This window comes from Pseudophryne corroboree, chromosome 4 (assembly GCF_028390025.1).
Source record: "Pseudophryne corroboree isolate aPseCor3 chromosome 4, aPseCor3.hap2, whole genome shotgun sequence".
Classification (NCBI taxonomy): Eukaryota; Metazoa; Chordata; class Amphibia; order Anura; family Myobatrachidae; genus Pseudophryne; species Pseudophryne corroboree.
Window position 1 is genome coordinate 79,741,105 of NC_086447.1, and position 20,615 is coordinate 79,761,719.

General features: G+C 47.9%; 1 protein-coding gene across 1 annotated transcript in view; it reads left to right on the forward strand.

Moving 5' to 3' along the window:
- LOC134908933 (cytochrome P450 2C5-like) overlaps positions 1-19,745 on the forward strand; it is a 128,949-nt gene extending 109,204 nt beyond the window's left edge. Inside the window, exons 10-11 of the mRNA XM_063915187.1 lie at positions 15,793-15,934; positions 19,472-19,745. Of these exons, the coding sequence (XP_063771257.1) occupies positions 15,793-15,934; positions 19,472-19,650 (321 nt within the window). The 3' untranslated portion in view covers positions 19,651-19,745. The remainder of the gene's footprint in view (positions 1-15,792; positions 15,935-19,471) is intronic.
- The last annotated feature ends 870 nt before the right edge of the window (positions 19,746-20,615 follow it).

Sequence of the window (20,615 nt, forward strand, 5' to 3'; positions counted from 1 at the left end):
CTCAGGCGCCGGACACAGACCGGCATCCGCTTTTGAACTTCCCGCTTCATCCTGATTGGCGGAGAGGGGAGCAAGTGATGTCACCCACTTACAACACCTATGTGGATGCCGAGCGCAATGGCGGCGCCCACGCTCCGGAGGACCACCGGGAGCAGCGCCAGCCAGACGCCGGGACCCGGAACCCATTGGAGGTCGGAGCCGCCAGGAGAGCCAGCGAACACGCAGGGGTAAGCGCGGTGCCCGCGATCCCCGATGTGTGAAAGTACCCCCTCCTCCAGGAGTGGCCCCCGGACACTTTCCTGGCTTTGTTGGATGCTTGGAGTGGAAGATCCGAACTAGTCGAGGAGCAATGACTTCAGAAGCTTTTACCCAACTACTTTCTTCAGGACCATAGCCTTTCCACTCTACTAAATATTGAAGATTCTTGTGATAGTAACGAGAGTCAAGAATCATTTTGATCTCAAATTTTGTTCCAACCTCGGTCTCTATCGAGACTGGACTATGGGACTCTGAATGAAAACGAGTTAGGATGAGAGGTCGTAGGAGAGAAACATGGAAGGAATTTGGTATCCGAAGGTGTGGGGGCAAGCCCAACTTGCATACTACAGGATTTAGGACTTGCAAGACTGGATAAGGACCGATGAACCTCGGAGCAAATTTCATAGTGGGTACCCTGAGACGGAGAAAACGGGTGGAAAGCCATACCCTGTTGCCGACTTTGTATTGAGAAGCTGCCCGTCATTTTTTGTCTGCAAAGAATTTGTATCGAACAGAAATCTTCTTGAGGTTAGCATGAACCTTACTCCAGACTTGACTGAAGTGTAGTAGGGTGGAAGCAACTGCAGGAACATCCTCTGAAGGAAGGAGTGGTAACTCTGGAATTCGTGGATGGAATCCATAGTTAATGAAAAATGGAGACTCGCCAGAGGAAGAGTGATACAGATGATTATGGGCAAACTCGGGCCAGGGTAAAAGTTCCACCCAGTTGTCTTGTGAGGGAGAGAGATAAATGCGGAGAAAAGTCTCTAAATCCTGATTGATTTGTTCGGTTTGTCCATTGGTTTGTGGATGGTAAGCTGACGAGAACTTGAGTTTTATTTGTAAGGCTGAGCAGAGAGCCCTCCAGAATCTTGCAGTAAACTGTACTCCCCGGTCAGAGACTATTTCCTGTGGTAACCTATGCAAACGAAAGTGTTCACGGATGAATAGTAGTGCCCACTTGGGAGCCGTTGGAAGACCTGTCAACGGAACAAAATGTGCCATCTTTGAAAAACGATCCACAATTACCCAAATGGTATTACAACCCTTGGAAAGGGGCAAGTCAGTGATGAAGTCCATGGAAATATGGGTCCAGGGTTTACCAGGAATGGACAAAGGACGAAGCAATCCGACTGGAGGCAAACAAGGAATTTTGTGTTGGGTACATTGTGGACAAGAATTAACATAGTCCTGTATATCTCTTCTCATAGTGACCCACCAATAAGATCTTCGTAGGAATTCGAACATCTTTTGAGCACACGGGTGACCGGAGAACTTGGAAACATGGGCCCATTGAAGCAATCTTGGTCGGAACTCAACTGGCACGGACATTCTCCCAGGAGGAGGATCTAAGGATGTTGGAGCTGCGGAAATGGAGACTGGACTGAGAATTAAACTTTTCTCTAAAGAATTCTCTTCATCCGAGGCAGACAAAGAACGAGACAGAGCGTCAGCTTTAGCACTGAGGGACCCAGCCCGGTACTTAATGACAAATGAAAACCGAGTGAAGAAGAGCGCCCATCTGGCCTGACGGGGATTCAGACATTGGGCGGTTTTGATGTATAGTAAATTCTTGTGATCGGTGTAGATAGTAATTAGATGTTTAGCACCTTCCAATAAATATCTCCATTCCTCCAAGGCAGTTTTAATTGCCAAAAGCTCTTGATCTCCTATTGTGTAATTCCGTTCCGCAGGAGAAAATTTTCGAGAGTGGAAACCGCATGGATGCAATTTCCCATCAGAGAAATACTGAGAAAGGACGGCCCCAACTCCAACCGAAGAAGCATCGACTGCCAGGAAGAACGGTTCCTTGAAATTTGGCTGTTGGAGTACCGGGGCAGACATGAAAGCTAATTTCAGCTGGGCAAACGCTTATATAGCTTTGGGGGACCATAGACTTGGATTGGAACCCTTTTTGGTCAATGCAGTAATGGGAGCAACTATGGTGGAAAATCCCTTAATGAACTTCCTATAGTAGTTAGCAAAGCCCAGGAATCTTTGTACTGCTTTCAAGGAGAGAGGCCGAGTCCAGTCCCGGATGGCTGTGAGTTTCTCCAGTTCCATACGAAGCTCCGTGCCCGAGATGATGTAACCAAGAAATGGAATTGAATGAACCTCAAAGGTACATTTGGAAATCTTGCCGTAGAGATGATTCCTACGTAGTCGGCGTAGAACCTCCTTAACCTGTATCCTGTGCTCCGCAAGATTCTTGGAAAATATCAGAATGTCATCCAGGTACACTACTACACTTTGGTATAACAGATCACGAAAGATTTTGTTTACAAATCCTTGGAACACAGCAGGAGCATTACTGAGCCCGAATGGCATTACCAGGTAGTCGTAATGCCCGTCCCTGGTATTAAAGGCGGTTTTACAATTGTCCCGTGCGTCCTCGGGGTGGCATCTTCCCAGGAATAAGCTCAATGGGACAGTCCCACGGTCTATGGGGAGGTAACCGGTCGGCTGCCTACTCAGAGAATACATCCGTGAACTCACGATAGGCCTCTGGAATGAGGTCCTCATCTGATCCGGAAGATGCACAGAGTGGAATAACAGGTGTGAGACAACAAGAGTGACAGTAGGAACTCCAAGATAATATCTGAGACGATTTCCAATCAATTTGGGGATTATGGGTTTTGAGCCAGGGCAAGCCAAGGACAAGATCATGTGGCATTTCCGGAATCACTAGAAATTCTAAAAACTCTTGATGTAAGGCCCCAACTTGCAACTTGATTGGCTCCGTGTGACTTGTAATAAGACCACTGGATATTTTGGTACCGTTGATGGCAGTCAACATAATTGGTCGTTTGACAGACTGCAATTTCAAACCCAAACTCAGAGCACAAGAACGAGAAATAAAGTTTCCTGCAGCCCCAGAGTCTAACAGGGCATACCGGGGTTTGGAAATCATCTCGGAGAACAGAGACACAGAGAGTAGACAATCCACAATTGGAGAAGATTTGGACGTGACTCCCAACTTGACTCCTCCGGAACAAGCTAGGCCTGCCCGTTTCCCAGGCGAGATTTACAAAATTTGATGAAGTGATCTGCGGCTCTACAATAAAGGCAGAGTTTACTGTCACGTCTGCGTTGTCGTTCCTCCGGAGACAGTCGGGACCGGTTAATTTGCATAGGTTCATCTGGAGCTGGTAATGCCACTGGCCTAGGAAGAGGAAGCCGAAAACCTTGACCGATCCGACCGACTGCGTTCTCCTCCACGTTCCTGCATGCGAAGGTCCACCTTGACACAGAGCGAGATCAATTCTTCCAGTGGATCCGGCAAATCCCTAGTGACCAGCTCATCCTTCAGGCGATCAGAGAGCCCGTTCCAAAAGGCGGCCCGGAGAGCATCGTTGTTCCAACATAATTCCGAGACAATGGTCTGGAATTGAACAACGTACTGTCCCACGGGGCGGGAGTCTTGTCGAATTCGAAGCAAATCTGAAGAGGCAGCGGTAGCCCTACCGGGCTCATCAAAAATTTTCCGGAAGTACGCGATGAAGTTAGCGTAATTGGAGACCAACGGATCCAACCGTTCCCATAATGGAGACACCCAATCCAATGCTGCACCTTCGAGCAAGGAGATGATATACTGTAGGCCACTTTAGACTGATCCGTGGGAAAATTATGTGAGAGAAGTTCAAAGTGCACCTCACACTGATTTAGAAAACCGCGGCAATTTTTAGGATTCCCATTGTAGTGGGAGGGAGTAGGAAGCTGAAGACGCGGCCTGATTACAGCTGAGGATTGAACATTACTGGAAGCAACTACTGGAGCAGATACATGAGCAGGAGCCGGAACTACAGAAGCCAAAGTAGCTTGAATTTGATCCAGATAACCAGATAATTCCTGAAGATACTGCATCACTTGACCCTGTGCCGCCTCCTGACTCTGAACTCAGGAGGCCAAATTTTGAAAAGCGCTTGACTCTGCGTTGCGATCCCCCGGGTCCATTAGGCCTGAGTATACTGTCACTGACCTGGTTCGAAGTAGTTGAGAACTCGGGGGTTCTTCCGATGGTCGGGAAGAGGAACTGCAGCTGGGCCGGAGTAGGGACGGACGGATATAGGTCTTCCTCATGCAGAACTACTTGGCAATTATAATTCGTGTATAACGCTGAAGAACTCGATGTGACAAAGGTTTTGGAGCGATGCTGAAGCACACAGAAGAATTAAGGACTTGTGAGCGATGCTGAAGAAATTGATGTGACAAGATTTTGTTGCGATGCTGAAGCACACAGAAGAATGAAGGACTTGTGAGCGATGCTGAAGAAATTGATGTGACAAGGTTTGGGAGCGATGCTGAAGCACACAGAAGAATGAAGGACTTGTGAGCGATGCTGAAGACAAAAGATTAAAGTTTGTTCAACCCATAAGACATGCTGATTACTGTGAACACTGGGGACTATGCTTGCAGGAAGACACCTTGGATGCAGGAGGCGCTGGAGTATAGCCACAGGAAAACACGCTGCTATCAGGAGCACTGGCGTTCGTTACAGTAGAGAGACGATACTCAGGCGCCGGACACAGACCGGCGTCTGCTTTTGATCTTCCCGCTTCACCCTGATTGGCGGAGAGGGGAGCAAGTGACGTCACCCGCTCACAACACCTATGTGGACGCCGAGCGCAATGGCGGCGCCCACGCTCCGGAGGACCACCGGGAGCAGCGCCAGCCAGACGCTGGGACCCGGAACCCATCGGAGGTCGGAGCCGCCAAGAGAGCCAGCGAACACGCAGGGGTAAGCACGGTGGCCGCGATCCCCGATGTGTGACACCATCTTTTGCCTTTGTCAATCCATAATAAGTAGGGGTAAGGATGTTAACCACCTAGGAACATCCTCCCTTATACCTCACATGCAGCACATTCATCATAAGTCATTGTCAAGTTCAGAAACTTTGGGTAATAGCGTAAGCACTAAAGGGGGGGGGGGGGGGGAATCTGATGATGAGGACGACATCTTGCCACTGTAGAGCCAGTTTGTGCAAGGAGAGATTAATTGCTTTTATTTTGGGCCCATACAAACCAATCATTTCAGCCACCAGTGCCGTAACTAGACATTTTGGTGCTGTGTGCAAGAAGCAGCATCGGAGCCCCCCCCCCTTTAACCACGCGTGCGGTCCTTCACAGTTGGTTTTCCCTCGTTTAGCATAGCAAGCCAATTTGGATGATGGTTAATCGTTGAAAACGAACATCGTCCAAATCGGAAAACATCACCAAGTGTGTAGGGCCCATTACCGTAATGAGCTCTACACACTTTGGCAATTTGGACAATGAGCGATCTGAATGATGATCGTTATTGTCCAAATTGACTTGCATTCAAAAACGACGGAAATCCAACGATGAATGACCGCAGGGACGTGCATCGTTCATTGTCAGTGCCTACATACTAAACGATATCGTTCATATCGCACGTCACAGTCTTTAAGAGTATAGGGTCCATTAGCATATGCATCTTTTTCTATCTGATATGAGGCCTTAGGCTAAATAAATGCAGGTGAGTTTTCTATAAAACTCGGGTATCCCCTGTGAAGTCATTGATATGGCTTAAGTTAAATCATTGATTTTATTTATTTTTGGAAGAAGACGGAGCCATACTTACCTACTCTCCCGGAAGCTGCGGGAGGCTCCCGTTTTTTTGGGTAGCTCCCCGCACCCCCGGAAGAGTGGGCAGGTCTCCCGCATACTGCTCGCACCCTAGGGATGCGGGCAGGATGGAGAGATTCCGTCGGGTGGAAAAGGGGTTAAAATGACGCAAATCGCATCATTTTAGCCCCGCCCCTTTCCGCGGACCCGCGAATCGCGGCATTTCCCGATGCGGGGGCGGGGCTTAGTAATGTCACAGTCCGGCCCCGCCCCCCGAAGACACCTGCGGCGTCTCCTCTCCGGGCTTCTCCCGGAGAGGAGAAATAAAATGTAGGTAAGTATGGACGGAGCATGAATAAGAATAATAAAGAGCCACCTTCAGCTACATAAAAACAACAAATATGGTTTGTACTTTAATTAAAAGCATTTATTGGAGCTTCCAACACAAGTGCTGGAGACAGAGTCCTGTCACCCTGGTGACACCAGCAGAGAGAGAGGCAACGGAAAAAACCTTTTATCTCTTCTTTACCTTAACGTTAGGCCAGGGGCGGATTATGAGTCCGGGGGGCTCAGGGTACTTGAGACAGGGGGGCCCTATCTCATTGCTGTGCCTGCTTTGGGTTAGGAGGCGTGGCCTAATCGCGGACTGCATGGCCACACACCCTTTTGCAAATTCCTGTTTTTTTGTTGTTTTTTTTATGTGATTTTGGCCCCTCAGCTAGGGGTAAATCCAGAGGGGGAGGTCGCTCCACCCTACACAACCGCACAGGCAGAAGAAAGCTGCTGCCTCCCTGCAAAACCACAGACCTGCCAACACGCAGCAGTGTGTGCTGACTGTAGCACAATGCTGCTGCTGTTACTGGCAGGACGGGGGAGCTTCAGAGCTGGGACAGAGCTACTCCAGCTGGGGGCCCCCCTAAAACTGTGGGGCCCGGGGAACGTACCCCCTGCCCCCCCCCCCCCTTAATCCGGCTCTGCGTTAGGCAGAGGGTCCCCATATGCAGCCTGGTAGCAGCAGCAGTGCCCCCTGATCCTGAGTGCCCTTGTACTCCCCCTATGGAAAGCAGCGCAGGACGCAGCCACTGTCCCGGCGGCACACGCACGGAGTCTCCATCCCCCGGATGTGGATGCTGCTGTATATATACTCACCGAATAAAGGTGACCTGACACCTGAGCCCTGTCCTGGTTACACGCCGCCGGCCGGGATGTGTCCAGGCTCCTCCTCTGCTAGCGGGGGGGGCGGGGGTAGGCCACAGACGGAGGCGACCTACTACCTGCAGATATGCCCGCCGCACTGTAGCCTGTCAGACTACATGTGCGCCCACTGTCACCCCTCCAGAATATCACACAGTAGTATCACCCCCCGTGCAGTGTGTACGTATGTACACAGCAGCAGCAGCTGGATAGGGAGGCGGGCGATTTCATGTGCGGCATCTACAGGGGACTCCCCATCGCCAGTGCTGCCTGCTGTGGCCAATCGGTGACTCGGCGCAAGGTGCGCTCCCACCACAGGTGCGCTGTGTTAAAAGCCCACTCCGCACACACCTAGTTACGGCTCTGTCAGCCACAGTCATGTGGCAGACCCTTTCCCTGAAATGATGGGTACAAAACCCGAAAAGTGTCCGCTGTACATCTCTAATTTCTAGGTTATGATAATTCATATAACAGAGTTACTAGAGATGTGCAGCGGGCATTTTTTGGGTTTTGTGTTTTTTTGGATTCGGTTTCACTGTTGTGTTTTGGATTCGGACGCGTTTTGGCAAAACCTCCCTTAAGACTTTTTGTCGGATTTGGGTGTGTTTTGGGTTCAGGTGTTTTTTTTTAAAAAAACTCAAAAACAGCTTAAATCATAGAATTTGGGGGTAATTTTGATCCTATAGTATTGTTAACCTCAATGACAATAATTTCCACTCATTTCCAGTCTATTCTGAACACCTCACACCTCAAAATATTGTTTTTAGGCCGAAAGGTTGCACCGAGGTCACTGCATGACTAAGCTAAGCGACCCAAGTGGTCAGCACAAACACTTGGCCCAGCTAGTAGTGGCACTGCAGTGGCAGACAGGAGGGCAGATATAAAAAAAGGCCCCTAAAAGCACATGATGCAAAGACGAGAAAAAGGTGCACCGAGGTTGCTGTAGGCCTTAGCTAAGCGACACAACCACCTAGTTGTGTCACGCAGTGGCTGAATGTCAAGAGTGGGCCGCAATTGTTCGGTCCACTGACAGCATCTCCAGCACGCTCCAGTCACTTTAAAAAAAATCTGCAATTGGTGGACTTATACGGCAGTACCCCAGGACTAATACAGCAGTACCCCTGGACTCATACGGCAGTGTCACACAGGATGGCACTTTCAGAAACTAGGCCCCAAACAGCGCCTCATGCAAAGATGTCGAAGAGGTGCAATGAGGTAGCTGTATGACTAAGCCAAGTGACACAAACAATTCCAACTGGAATTATATGTGCAAATCAATGGAATTATTTGGCAAGATCACTGTAATTAATAATTATAAATCAGTGATATTAATTGGTAAAATCACTGGAATGCTACGTCCAAATCACTGGAATTAATTGGCAAAATCTCGCTATCGCCTGCCTAGTGAAGTGGAATCTAGATGGGATTTGGTACCGGGGACACAATAACTTCATCAGTTGTTAAATCCCACTGCACTAATGGCAGATAACGGGCGCACGTCTAACAGCGCACTGATTATACTGAGCACTGATTATAATGATCACTGATTATACTGAGCACTGATTATACTGAGCACTGATGATACTACGGAGAACTGACACTGAGCAGCACGATGCAGCACAAGACACTGTACTAGTATTAGTGAGCAGCACAAAAGCACTCTGGAATTGTCACCACCCAGATACCACTGTGACTGGAATGATGATGACCTATGCACAGTAACAGGACACTACCACAGCACCCTACAGCAGAAAGATGCAGCACAAGACACTGGACTATTAGTAATGTACTGTAGTATACTGAGCACCACACAATGCAGCACAAGACAATGAGTAGTGATACTGAGCACTGATGAGGATACTAGAACTGACACTGGGCAGCGAGAACAGCACTGGACTATTGTACTGTAGAATACTGGTCACCAAAATGCAGCAGCAAGACAATGAGTAGTGATACTGAGCACTGATGAGGGTACTAGAACTGACACTGGGCAGCGAGAACAGCACTGGACTATTGTACTATAGTATACTGGTCACCACAATGCAGCAGCAAGACAATGAGTAGTGATACTGAGCACTGATAAGGACACTAGAACTGACACTGGGCAGCGAGAACAGCACTGGGCTATTGTACTGTAGTATACTGGTCACCACAATGCAGCAGCAAGACAATGAGTAGTGATACTGAGCACTGATGAGGATACTAGAACTGACACTGGGCAGCGAGAATAGCCCTGGACTATTAGTAATGTACTGTAGTATACTGATCACCACAATGCAGCACAAGACAATGAGCAGTGATACTGAGTACTCATGAGGATACTAGAACTGACACTGGGCAGCAAGAACAGCACTGGACTATTGTACCGTAGTATACTGGTCACCACAATGCAGCAGCAAGACAATGAGTAGTGATACTGAGCACTGATGAGGATACTAGAACTGACACTGGGCAGCGAGAACAGCACTGGACTATTGTACTGTAGTATACTGGTCACAACAATGCAGCAGCAAGACAATGAGTAGTGATACTGAGCACTGATGAGGATACTAGAACTGACACTGGGCAGCGAGAACAGCACTGGACTATTGTACTGTAGTATACTGGTCACCACAATGCAGCACAAGACAATGAGTAGTGATACTGAACACTGATGAGGATACTAGAAATTACACTGGGCAGCGAGAACAGCACTGGACTATTATACTGTAGTATACTGGTCACCACAATGCAGCAGCAAGACAATGAGTAGTGATACTGAGCACTGATGAGGATACTAGAACTGACACTGGGCAACGAGATGCAGCACTGGACTACTGTACTGTAGTATACTGGTCACCACAATGCAGCACAAGACAATGAGCACTGATCCTGAGCACTGATGAGGATACTAGAACTGACACTGAGCAGCGAGATGCAGCACTGGACTATTGTACTGTAGTATACTGGTCACCACAATGCAGCAGCAAGACAATGAGTAGTGATACTGAGCACTGATGAGGATACTAGAACTGACACTGGGCAGCGAGAACAGTACTGGACTAATGTACTGTAGAATACTGGTCACCACAATGCAGTGCAAGACAATGAGTAGTGATACTGAGCACTGATGAGGATACTAGAACTGACACTGGGCAGCGAGAACAGCACTGGACTATTGTACTGTAGTATACTGGTCACCACAATGCAGCACAAGACAATGAGTAGTGATACTGAACACTGATGAGGATACTAGAAATGACACTGGGCAGCGAGAACAGCACTGGACTATTGTACTGTTGTATACTGGTCACCACAATGCAGCAGCAAGACAATGAGTAATGATACTGAGCACTGATGAGGATACTAGAACTGATCCTGGGCAGCGAGAACAGCACTGGACTATTGTACTGTAGTATACTGGTCACCACAATGCAGCACATGACAATGAGTAGTGATACTGAGCACTGATGAGGATACTAGAAATGACACTGGGCAGCAAGAACAGCACTGGACTATTGTACTGTAATATACTGGTCACCACAATGCAGCAGCAAGACAATGAGTAGTGATACTGAGCACTGATGAGGATACTAGAACTGACACTGGGCAACGAGATGCAGCACTGGACTACTGTAATGTAGTATACTGGTCACCACAATGCAGCACAAGACAATGAGCACTGATCCTGAGCACTGATGAGGATACTAGAACTGACACTGAGCAGCGAGATGCAGCACTGGACTATTGTACTGTAGTATACTGGTCACCACAATGCAGCACACATACTGAGCACTGATATTGAGCTGATATTGAGCTTTCCACTCAGAGAACGTAACCACGTCCTCTCGCTCTCTCGACAATGCACAAGTGAAAATGGCGGCGACGCGCGGCTCTTTATATGGAATCCGAATCTCGCGAGAATCCGACAGCGGGATGATGACGTTTTACCTCGTTCGGGTATTCCGAGCCAGGCGGGAACAACCGAGCATGCCTCGGGCCCGTGTAAACCACGTGGAGTTCGGGGGAGGGGGGGGGGGGGGTTCGGTTCTCGGAGAACCGATCCCGCTCATCTCTAAGAGTTACCAACATTTTACAATAATTTACACACATGACAGTGATTACATCTGAAAAAAGAATGAATATATGCCTAATGTAATGTAGGATATAGAGATGGACACAAACTTCATCATGTTTTGTTTCTTGAAAAACAAGCCTCAACAGTGTTTGGGAGAGATATGCGGCGGACACTTTTAGGGTTTTGTGTTTTGCTTTTGGATCTGGATCTCCGCTCGTGTTTTGGATCTGGATTGGTTTTGCCAAAACCACCTTTTCCGGTTTTGGTTTTGGATCTGGATGATTTTCGAAAAAAAATATATAAAAACAGCTAAAATCACATGATTTGGGGGTATTTTTGTTCCTACAGTATTATTAACCTCAATAACATTACAATAACAATGTCATTTCCACTATTTCCAGTCAATTTTGACCAACTCACACCTCACAATGGCCCTCATTCCGAGTTTTTTCGCTCGTTATTTCCCTTCGCATCGGTGCGATTTTCCGCTAACTGCGCATGCGCAATGTTCGCACTGCGGCTGCGTCAAGTAAATTTGCTAAGAAGTTTGGTATTTTACTTACGGCATTACGAGGACTTTTCTTCGTTCTGGTGATCGGAGTGTGATTGACAGGAAGTGGGTGTTTCTGGGCGGAAACAGGCCGTTTTATGGGTGTGTGAAAAAACGCTGCCGTTTCTGGGAAAAACGCGGGAGTGGCTGGAGAAACGGGGGAGTGCCTGGGCGAACGCTGGGTGTGTTTGTGACATCAAACCAGGAACGAAACTGACTGAACTGATCGCAGTGGCAGAGTAAGTCTCGAGCTACTCAGAAACTGCTAAGAAATTTCTATTCGCAAATCTGCTAATCTTTCGTTCGCAATTCTGCTAAGCTAAGATTCACTCCCAGAGGGCGACGTCTTAGCGTGTGCACTGCTGCGAAAAGCGGCTAGCGAGCGAACAACTCGGAATGAGGGCCAATATTGTACACCAACATAGGCCATAGCCTGGCTGGCTAAACCAACAGAGCAGCGGCACAAACACACGGCAGTTATTTCTGTTTAAAAATGGTTTACAAATTAGTACTGTATTAGCAATAACCAATCAAACCAACTCACAAGTAGTACCAATAGAAAACAATCCAACACAGAAATTTCCTGAGAATCGTGTGTACAATATAATTGCTCTAAAGTAGTTACCAAACAGCAAAGAAAAAAAAACATGTGTAAAATAGCAACAGCAGACTTTGATGCCCCCTACACAAGTGCACATGCCCCCAGCACATGCCTGTTCTCAGTGCCCAGTCTGTACCTCCCTCCTGGGGGCCCTGGGTCACTGATGACTGCCATTCTCTGCCCATGTAAAGCCATGATCAATCAGCCATTTTGTTGAGCAGCTTCCCAAATTCTCCCCAATCAAAAAAACAGCATTCCATACCTGCATAGTACAGTATGGAATACTTTGGGACACACACTTAAATATTGACCAGGTTACAGTGTTGGTTGGATACAGTGCGGGTCAGACACAGTGCTAATTACAGTGCAAGTTGGATACAAAGTGGGTCGGATACAATGTAGGTAACAGTGTGGGTCAGATGCAGTGCAGGTGGATACAAGGCAGGTCAGATAAAGTGTATATGGAATTTATTGTGGGTTGTATATAGTGCAGATCGCACACAATGCGGCTCGGATACAGTGCAGGTCGGAGTGTAGGTTGGATATAGTGCTGTCGGATACAGTGCGAGATACAGTGCAGGTTGGATACAGTGCGGGATACAGTTCGGGTTGGATACAGTGCAGGTCAGAATTTGGATTGGATACAGTGTGGGTTGGATACAGTGTAGGCTACAGTGCAGGTTGGATACAGTGGGTGGTCTTCTGTTTGCCAGCGGCCGTGCTCCCGACGACCAGCACACCGGCGCCGGAATCCTGACCGCCGGCATATCGACATCTTTTCTTCCTCTTGGGGGTCCACGACTCCCCTGGAGGGAGAATAGATAGCGTGACGCGCATAGAGCGCCACCGTGCCCGCAGCGTGGCGAGCGCAGCAAGCCCACGAGGGGCTCATTTGCGCTCATCCAGCTGTCTGTATACCGGTGGTCAGGATTTCAGCACCGGTATGCTGGTCGCCAGGAGCCCGACCGCCGGCATACCCTACTACAGCAGGATACAGTGTGTGTCGCATACAGTGAGGGTTGGCTACAGTGCAAGGTCAGATACAGTGCGCGTTAGATACAGTGCGAGATAAAGTGCAGGTCAGATACAGTATGGGTCGCATACACTGTGAGTTGTATATATTGTGGGTCAGATACAGCATGGGCTGGATAAAGTGCAGGTTACAGTGCAGATCAAATACAGTGTGGGTTGAATACAGCGCAGGTCGCATACAGTGTGGGTTGGATAAAGCGCGGGCCAAATACAGTGTGGGTTGGATACAGCACAGGCCAAATACAGTGTTGGTTGGATACAGTGCGGGTCAAATACAATGCAGGTCGGGTGCAGTGTAGGTTGGATACAGTGCGGGTTTCAGTGCAGGTCAACTACAATGTGGGTCAGATATAGTGTGGGTCAGATACAGCATGGGTTATAGTGCTGGTCGGATACAGTGCAGGTTAGATACACCAATAGTGCACTTACTGTGACAGAGGGTTCTCAGTGCAGGGTTGCCAGCGGTGTCTTCAGTGTGGTGGTGCCAGCAGTGTCGGCAGTGCAGTGGTGCCAGTGGTGTCCTTAGAGCGGTACTGTTGGCAGTGAAGGGGTGTCTGTGGTGTCCTCAGAGTGGTGATGCCGGCATTGTCGGCAGTATAGGGTGCCAGCAATGTCTACAATGCTATGGTGCCGGCAGTGTTGGCAGTGCAGGGGTGCCAGTGGTGTCCTTAGTGTGGTGATGCCAGCAATGTCGGCACTGCAGGGGTGCCGGAGGTGTCCTCAGTGCTGGAGTGCCGGAGGTGTCCTCAGTGCAGGAGTGCCGGCAGTGTCCTCAGTGCAGGGTACTGGCAGTGTCGGCAATGCGGGAGTGCCGGAGGTGTCCTCAGTGCATGAGTGCTGGAGGTGTCCTCAATGCAGGAGTGCCGGCAGTGTCCTCAATGCAGGAGTGCCGGCAGTGTCCTCAGTGCAGGGTGCTGGCAGTGTTGGCAATGCGGGAGTGCCAGAGGTGTCCTCAGTGCATGAGTGCTGGCAGATTCCTCAGTGCAGGGGTGCTGGCAGTGTCGGCAATACGGGAGTGTCAGAGATGTCCTCAGTGCAGTAGTGCCGGTATTGTCCTCAGTGCAGGGGTGCCGGCAGTGTTGGCAATGCAGGAGTGCCGGAGGTGTCCTCAGTGCAGGAGTGCTGGCAGAGTCTTCAGTGCAGGAGTGTCGGCAAATGCGGGAGTGCCGGAGGTGTCCTCAGTGCAAGTGCCGGAGGTGTCCTCAGTGCAGGAGTGCTGGCAGTGTCCTCAGTGCAGGGTGCTGACAGTGTCGGCAATGCAGGAGTACCGGAGGTGTCCTCAGTGCAGGAGTGCCGGAGGTGTCCTCAGTGCAGGAGTGCTGGCAGAGTCCTCAGTGCCAGAGGTGTCCTCAGTGCAGGAGTGCTGGCAGTGTCCTCAGTGCAGGGTGCTGGTAGTGTCGGCAATGCAGGAGTGCCGGAGGTGTCCTCAGTGCAGGAGTGCCGGCAATGTCCTCAGTGCAGGAGTGCCGGCAGTGTCCTCAGTGCAGGGTGCTGGCAGTGTCGGCAATGCGGGAGTGCCGGAGGTGTCCTCAGTGCACGAGTGCTGGCAGAGTCCTCAGTTCAGGGGTGTCGGCAAATGCGGGAGTGCCGGAGGTGTCCTCAGTGCAAGTGCCAGAGGTGTCCTCAGTGCAGGGGTGCCGGCAGTGTTTGCAATTTGGGAGTGCCGGAGGTGTCCTCTGTGCAGGGGTGCCAGCAGTGTTGGCAATGTGGGAGTGTCGGAGGTGTCCTCAGTGCAGGAGTACTGGCAGTCTTCAGTGCAGGGGTGTCGGCAATGTGGGAGTGCTGAAGGTGTCCTCAGTGCAGGAGTTCAGGGGTGTCGGCAGTGTCGGAGTGCCGGAAGTGTCCTCAGTGCAGTGGCTCCGGCAGTGTTGGCAATGCGGGAGGTGTCCTCAGTGCAGGAGTGATGGCAATGTCCCCAGTGAAGGGTGCTAGCAGTGTCGGCAGTGCGGGCAATGCGGGGGTGGAGGCAGTGAGGGAGTGTCGGCAGTGCAGGTGTCGGAAGTACGGGCAGTGGCACTGTTAGCACTGTGGGGGCATCCATCTTGGGCCCATTGTAGCCTATGGGGTCATGCTGATTGGCTGAGAGCTGTAACAGACAGCTCTTTCACCGGTCTTCCATAGGTTACTATGGAGACCAGCGTCTGAGGCAAAACCTCAGGATCCGACAGCGGAATCCTGAGATTTTGCCTCAATTGGGGATCCCGGGCAGGCAGGGAGATCCAAGCTGTGGCTCGGATCGCCCCATATCCTCTAAGTTCAAGGGGGTTCTCTGGGAACCGAACCCGCTCATCCCTATTTTTTAAGAAATAAATAGGGCAGATAATAATAGGGCGGGTAAGTAGAACATGGAGGTTTTATCAGCAATCACATGTTGTTTCTATGTAGAATTATTCAATGTTTGCACCATGATCTGCGGGTAAATAAATACAATGTTGTTAACATTTTAACACTCAATCCTACACACTTTAATTGTTCTGTACATAAATGTTCCATATTAACATTTTATTACTTTTTCAGGGGACACATGTAATACCACTGCTGACGTCAGTGCTGTATGACAAAGATTACTTTAAAAAACCAAAAGAGTTTTACCCGGAACATTTTCTGGACGCCAGCGGCAATTTTGTGAAGAATGAAGCGTTCATGCCTTTCTCAGCTGGTGAGTTGCATCTGACATTCTGCCTTAGTGTAGTTACATAGAAGGAATAATTGCAATAGTCCTAACTTATGTTATCCAGGAAACGGAATAAAATGAGCAGTGCAAACATCAATATCAGTATAATTTGGAAAGTCAGTGTAGTCTTCAAATTTCAGATTCCCAGAGTAATGCAACTAGTGAAAACAGGAGATATTGATTGAGGTGAGACTGCTTTCATATACAACTTGCAATATTAGTCTTAAGGATGTGGGTCACTCTAGGGGTGGGAACTGCAGCATTCTATTTGGGAGAAACAGGAACATACTGTATCTGTATTACACCCACACAACTGACCTCAGTTCTTCTTCTTCTTCATCACTTCAATAGCAGGGTGCCTTAAGATATAACCTACTAGACGTTTTACAGTACTCATTGTATTACTTCAAAATTCAATATGACAGTTAAAACACTGACATTGCAATACCTCAAGTACTGTACCACTCAACCAACTCGCAAGTGACTAATGGATGTATTAGAGAACAATTTAGGCTTTAGGTGTGGTCCGGGCTGAATGCATGATGCTGTTTTCCCCAACTTCCTCTTTCTTTTTCACACCATATCAGAAAGGCCAGCCCTAAATAACTCTCCTCCACAGACACAATGGACAACCAGTTTCTTCTAGAAAATGTGTCCATTTTTTATTTAAGTTAAGAAATTATTCCCATTTTCAAATCAAGAAGACTTTTTATGTACAGTAAATGAATGATTTTTTTTCATGAAATACTCTGACAGAGTAATCCAGAAAAAAGCTTCCAGAGAGTAGTAAGAATTAACAACAAAAATTAAACTAGATCATTTATCAAGAAGCCTGACCAGAATCGGTTTAACCATCTACCTTTAATTTCATGAGAAGTAAAGATGATTAAACTCTCTGGTGATACACACCTCAGGAGTTAGGGGTCTGTTTACTAAGCCTCGGCTGGAGATAAAGTGGATGGAGATAAAGTACCAGCCAATCGGCTCCTAACCGTCATTTTTCAAACCCAGTCTGTGACATGGCAGTTAGGAGCTGATTGGTTGGTACTTTATCTCCGTCCACTTAATCTCCATCCAAGGCTTAATAAATAGATCCCTTAGACACTGGGGGGCAGATTTATTAAGCTTGGTGAAGTGGTAAAGTGGAAGGTGATAATGCACCAGCCAATCAGCTCCTAACTACCAAGTCACAGGCTGGGCTTGAAAAATGACAGTTAGGAGCTGACTGGCTGGTGCGTTATCACCTTCCACTTTATCACTTCACCAGGCTTAATAAATCTGCCCCTGGGTTTGTTCACATTTCAGCCTTCAGTAACATCTGCATGATTTGTCGGGAAATGGATGAGAGGATATCTGATAGCTTTCCAGGACAGCAAATATAGTATGCTCCTGTTTTCTGTATAGGTTAATATAGAACGATAAATGTTTCTGCTTTCTGTATAGTTTAACCCCTAGAACTCCCCGTTTCCTGCCAGGCATTGCAGGGTAGTTCTGGGGACCAGGTAAGAGACCGTCGTAGAAGTACGTGAATGTTCAGAGGAGTGTGCCAACGATATGCAGGCTTGTCTGCGCACAACAGTACCTGCTTCTGCCTGACGCGCGTTTCATCCACACAGGGCTTGTTCACAGCTTAGCCTTCAGTAACACCTGCATGATTTTTTGGGAAATCACGAAATGTTTACATATAATGTAGAGAAAAGTGATTTTCTCTGAGTTATCTGCATTCATGCATGTGGATGTTCAATGTAATTGTTTAATGACATATGACTCTTTTAACCTTTTTGTATATATTCTCCATTGTTTGAGTTTCATATGATAGAACCCTCGGGCTGATGACTCGCTTCATTTTATTGGTTCTTCCCCATGGCTGTCATTGTGCTTATTGCCATAGGACGCACAGCTCAGCTATCATTTTGGGTTTGCGGTCATGTGACTGATGTGCTATATAAATTCCAGTTCCTGATACCAGGAGTGTGCCACAGTTTTAAAAGGCTTCACACCAATGGCCTGATTCGGTGATAGACGCTAAAGATGCTGCGTTTTTGCGTTTTTTTGCAAAGTCACAGAGACGGTAATAATCAAATGCTATTTTCAGCCTTCCCCTTGTGCATGTGTGTGTGCCGGACACAGTGCAAGCCCTGAGATATCGACATTCAATACCCATAGACAGTGTAGGTCCACCAGTGCTTCATAACCCACCACCATCGGCACAGCATCGCACCAGCCCTTGCATCAATCTATGGCTGCTACAGTTCCTCCTTCTGAAATTGCTCTATACAGCATGTGGCTGCAGCCCTGCATTTGGAAAAGCAGTCATGTTCATGGACATACATTCCCTTTAGGCCACCTCGCAGGAATGCTCATGGTCTTGTAGTGCCAGTTCTAATGCCTTCAATTCCATATGCAGCAGTGCGTCTGCGTTTCTCCGGTGAGCGATGTTGCGGTTTTCAGGACTTTTCATGCATGCGCAGTAGCCAATAATTGCTCAACTTTGCAAACACCTGCATTGCTTCAACCCCAGAATAATGCCCCCAGTCCCCAGCCTTCCTCTGTGTTAATGTTGTTTTTTTGATATACTGTAAGTGTACGTCTCATATCGATTTGCTTCTTGACATTTTCCTCATCTCATTCCTTGGCTTACTTTTGTGAGTCTCATTTTGACCCCAACTAATGACCATCCCTCTATCTCATCCTTTTGGCTGTGGCGTGTTACCAGACATGGTTGCTAACTACAACGCTTGGAATAAACTCAGAGGGCCGTGATGAGGTGCTAGTTTAAAGCCACTTCTTAGTAAACATACCCCCAATATTTTTTTAATGATCTTTTTTTTTTTTTGTATTATTTACACCTACCCAACTCACTGTATATACAGGTCCAGTATCTCTAATGTATTAAAAGAGTATGCACAAGCTTTGGGTTAAAGAGTATCGCATAGAGAATTAATCGAGGCAGATAATCTGAAAGTACTGTGCTGTGCCGAATTGTGTATAATCACTGATATATAGTATAGTTGCCTACCCTCCCTCATTCTGCAGGAGACTCCCTGAAATAGCAGCAATCTCCCTCACTCCCTGAATAAACCAGAAATCTCCCTGATTGCACCGTAACCCCATTATGCAGCTGTTACATTCTTGGGGTAAAAAAATAAATCAGAGATACATACTATACATTCAAATGGGAACATCAGTGCCATTTTCCTGCATTGGTTATAAGGCACAATGATCCCTATGGCTACATGCATATTACATAAGGTTTCTCGTGGCCACCTACAGTATATGGAACCTCTTGTAAAACACAATACACAAACAATTGTCTTTTCTTCAACAAGTAGATATTACAAATGCTGGGACTCATTTACATTTAGATGTAAGTAATTTTCATGACCCGCCTCTCAGTTATAGCAGTGCTCGTCCGCGCTTATAGGTGTTACGTTCACAATCTTCCTGAAATGCTTTCTCAAAAGTAGGCAAGTATGATATATAGTAATGCTATATGCTCTGACAAATGTTTCTTTATTCTAGGTAAGAGAAGTTGTGCCGGTGAGAACTTGGCTAAAATGGAGCTCTACATGTTCTTTGTGAAGCTGCTGCAGAACTTCACCTTCCAGGCTCCTCCGGGGGCCACACTGGACCTGACCCCTGCAGTAGCTTTTACATGTATGCCTATGAGCTATATGATGTGTGCTGTGCCTCGTACATGAAATAGGATTGCACCTTGCACTAAAAATAAAGGATTTTTTCTCATAGCTGGGTTTATAATAAAGAATATGCCTTACTTTGGAACCAATGAAAGTCACTTAATATGTCTGGTCTGTTTGTACTTTGAGATGGGATTATTACCCTCTTTTAACCGCTATTTATGTAAAGGATCCCTGTGTAAACCTGTGTACTTGCAATCCAGCACCAATCACAGCATGCAGCAACTTCACCACCTACTTTAAGCCATGCCCTACCCTCAGATAAATGTATGTGAGTGCTACTTATGCATACCTCCCAACTGTCCCAATTTCACCTGGAAAGTCCCGCTATTTGGACACTGTCTTGCTGTCCCATCTATAGGTCACATTGTCCTGAGTGCAGGAAGGCAGGCTGGGAGAGCCTTTGATCACTACTGCTCTGCACTTTGAGTGATCCCTGAACGGGTGTAGTATGTTATGCCGGTGGTCAGCACCCCGGCGTCCTTGAGGGCTTACTGTGGGCACGGTGGCAAGCTACGCGCTCCACGCTATTTATTCTCCCTCCAGGGGGGTCGTGGCTCCCCCCCCAAGAGGGAGAAAAGTTATCGGTATGCCGGCTGTCGGGATTCCGGCACCGGTATACTGAGCGTCGTGATCCCAACAGCCGGCATATCAAATACCACTCCCCTGAACAGATACTGTGCTCATGTGCACAGTATCTAAAGAGTGCAGGGAGGTGAGTCTGGTGAAAACAGTGGACTTGTACCCAAGTACAGTACATAAAGTAGTGGCAAACTGACAGCACTGCAAATGAAATCTCCAGGTATACCAAAAACCATTTAGGGGTGGCCACCGATGCTGGACCCTGTGTTTCTCAGCTACCTTACACTGACTTTGAATAAAGGATCTCCACAAGGGTCAAGTAATACACTTCTATGTAACTTAAAGGAGGTGTCCTCATGGCATCTCCATGCACCACCCAAAGGCAG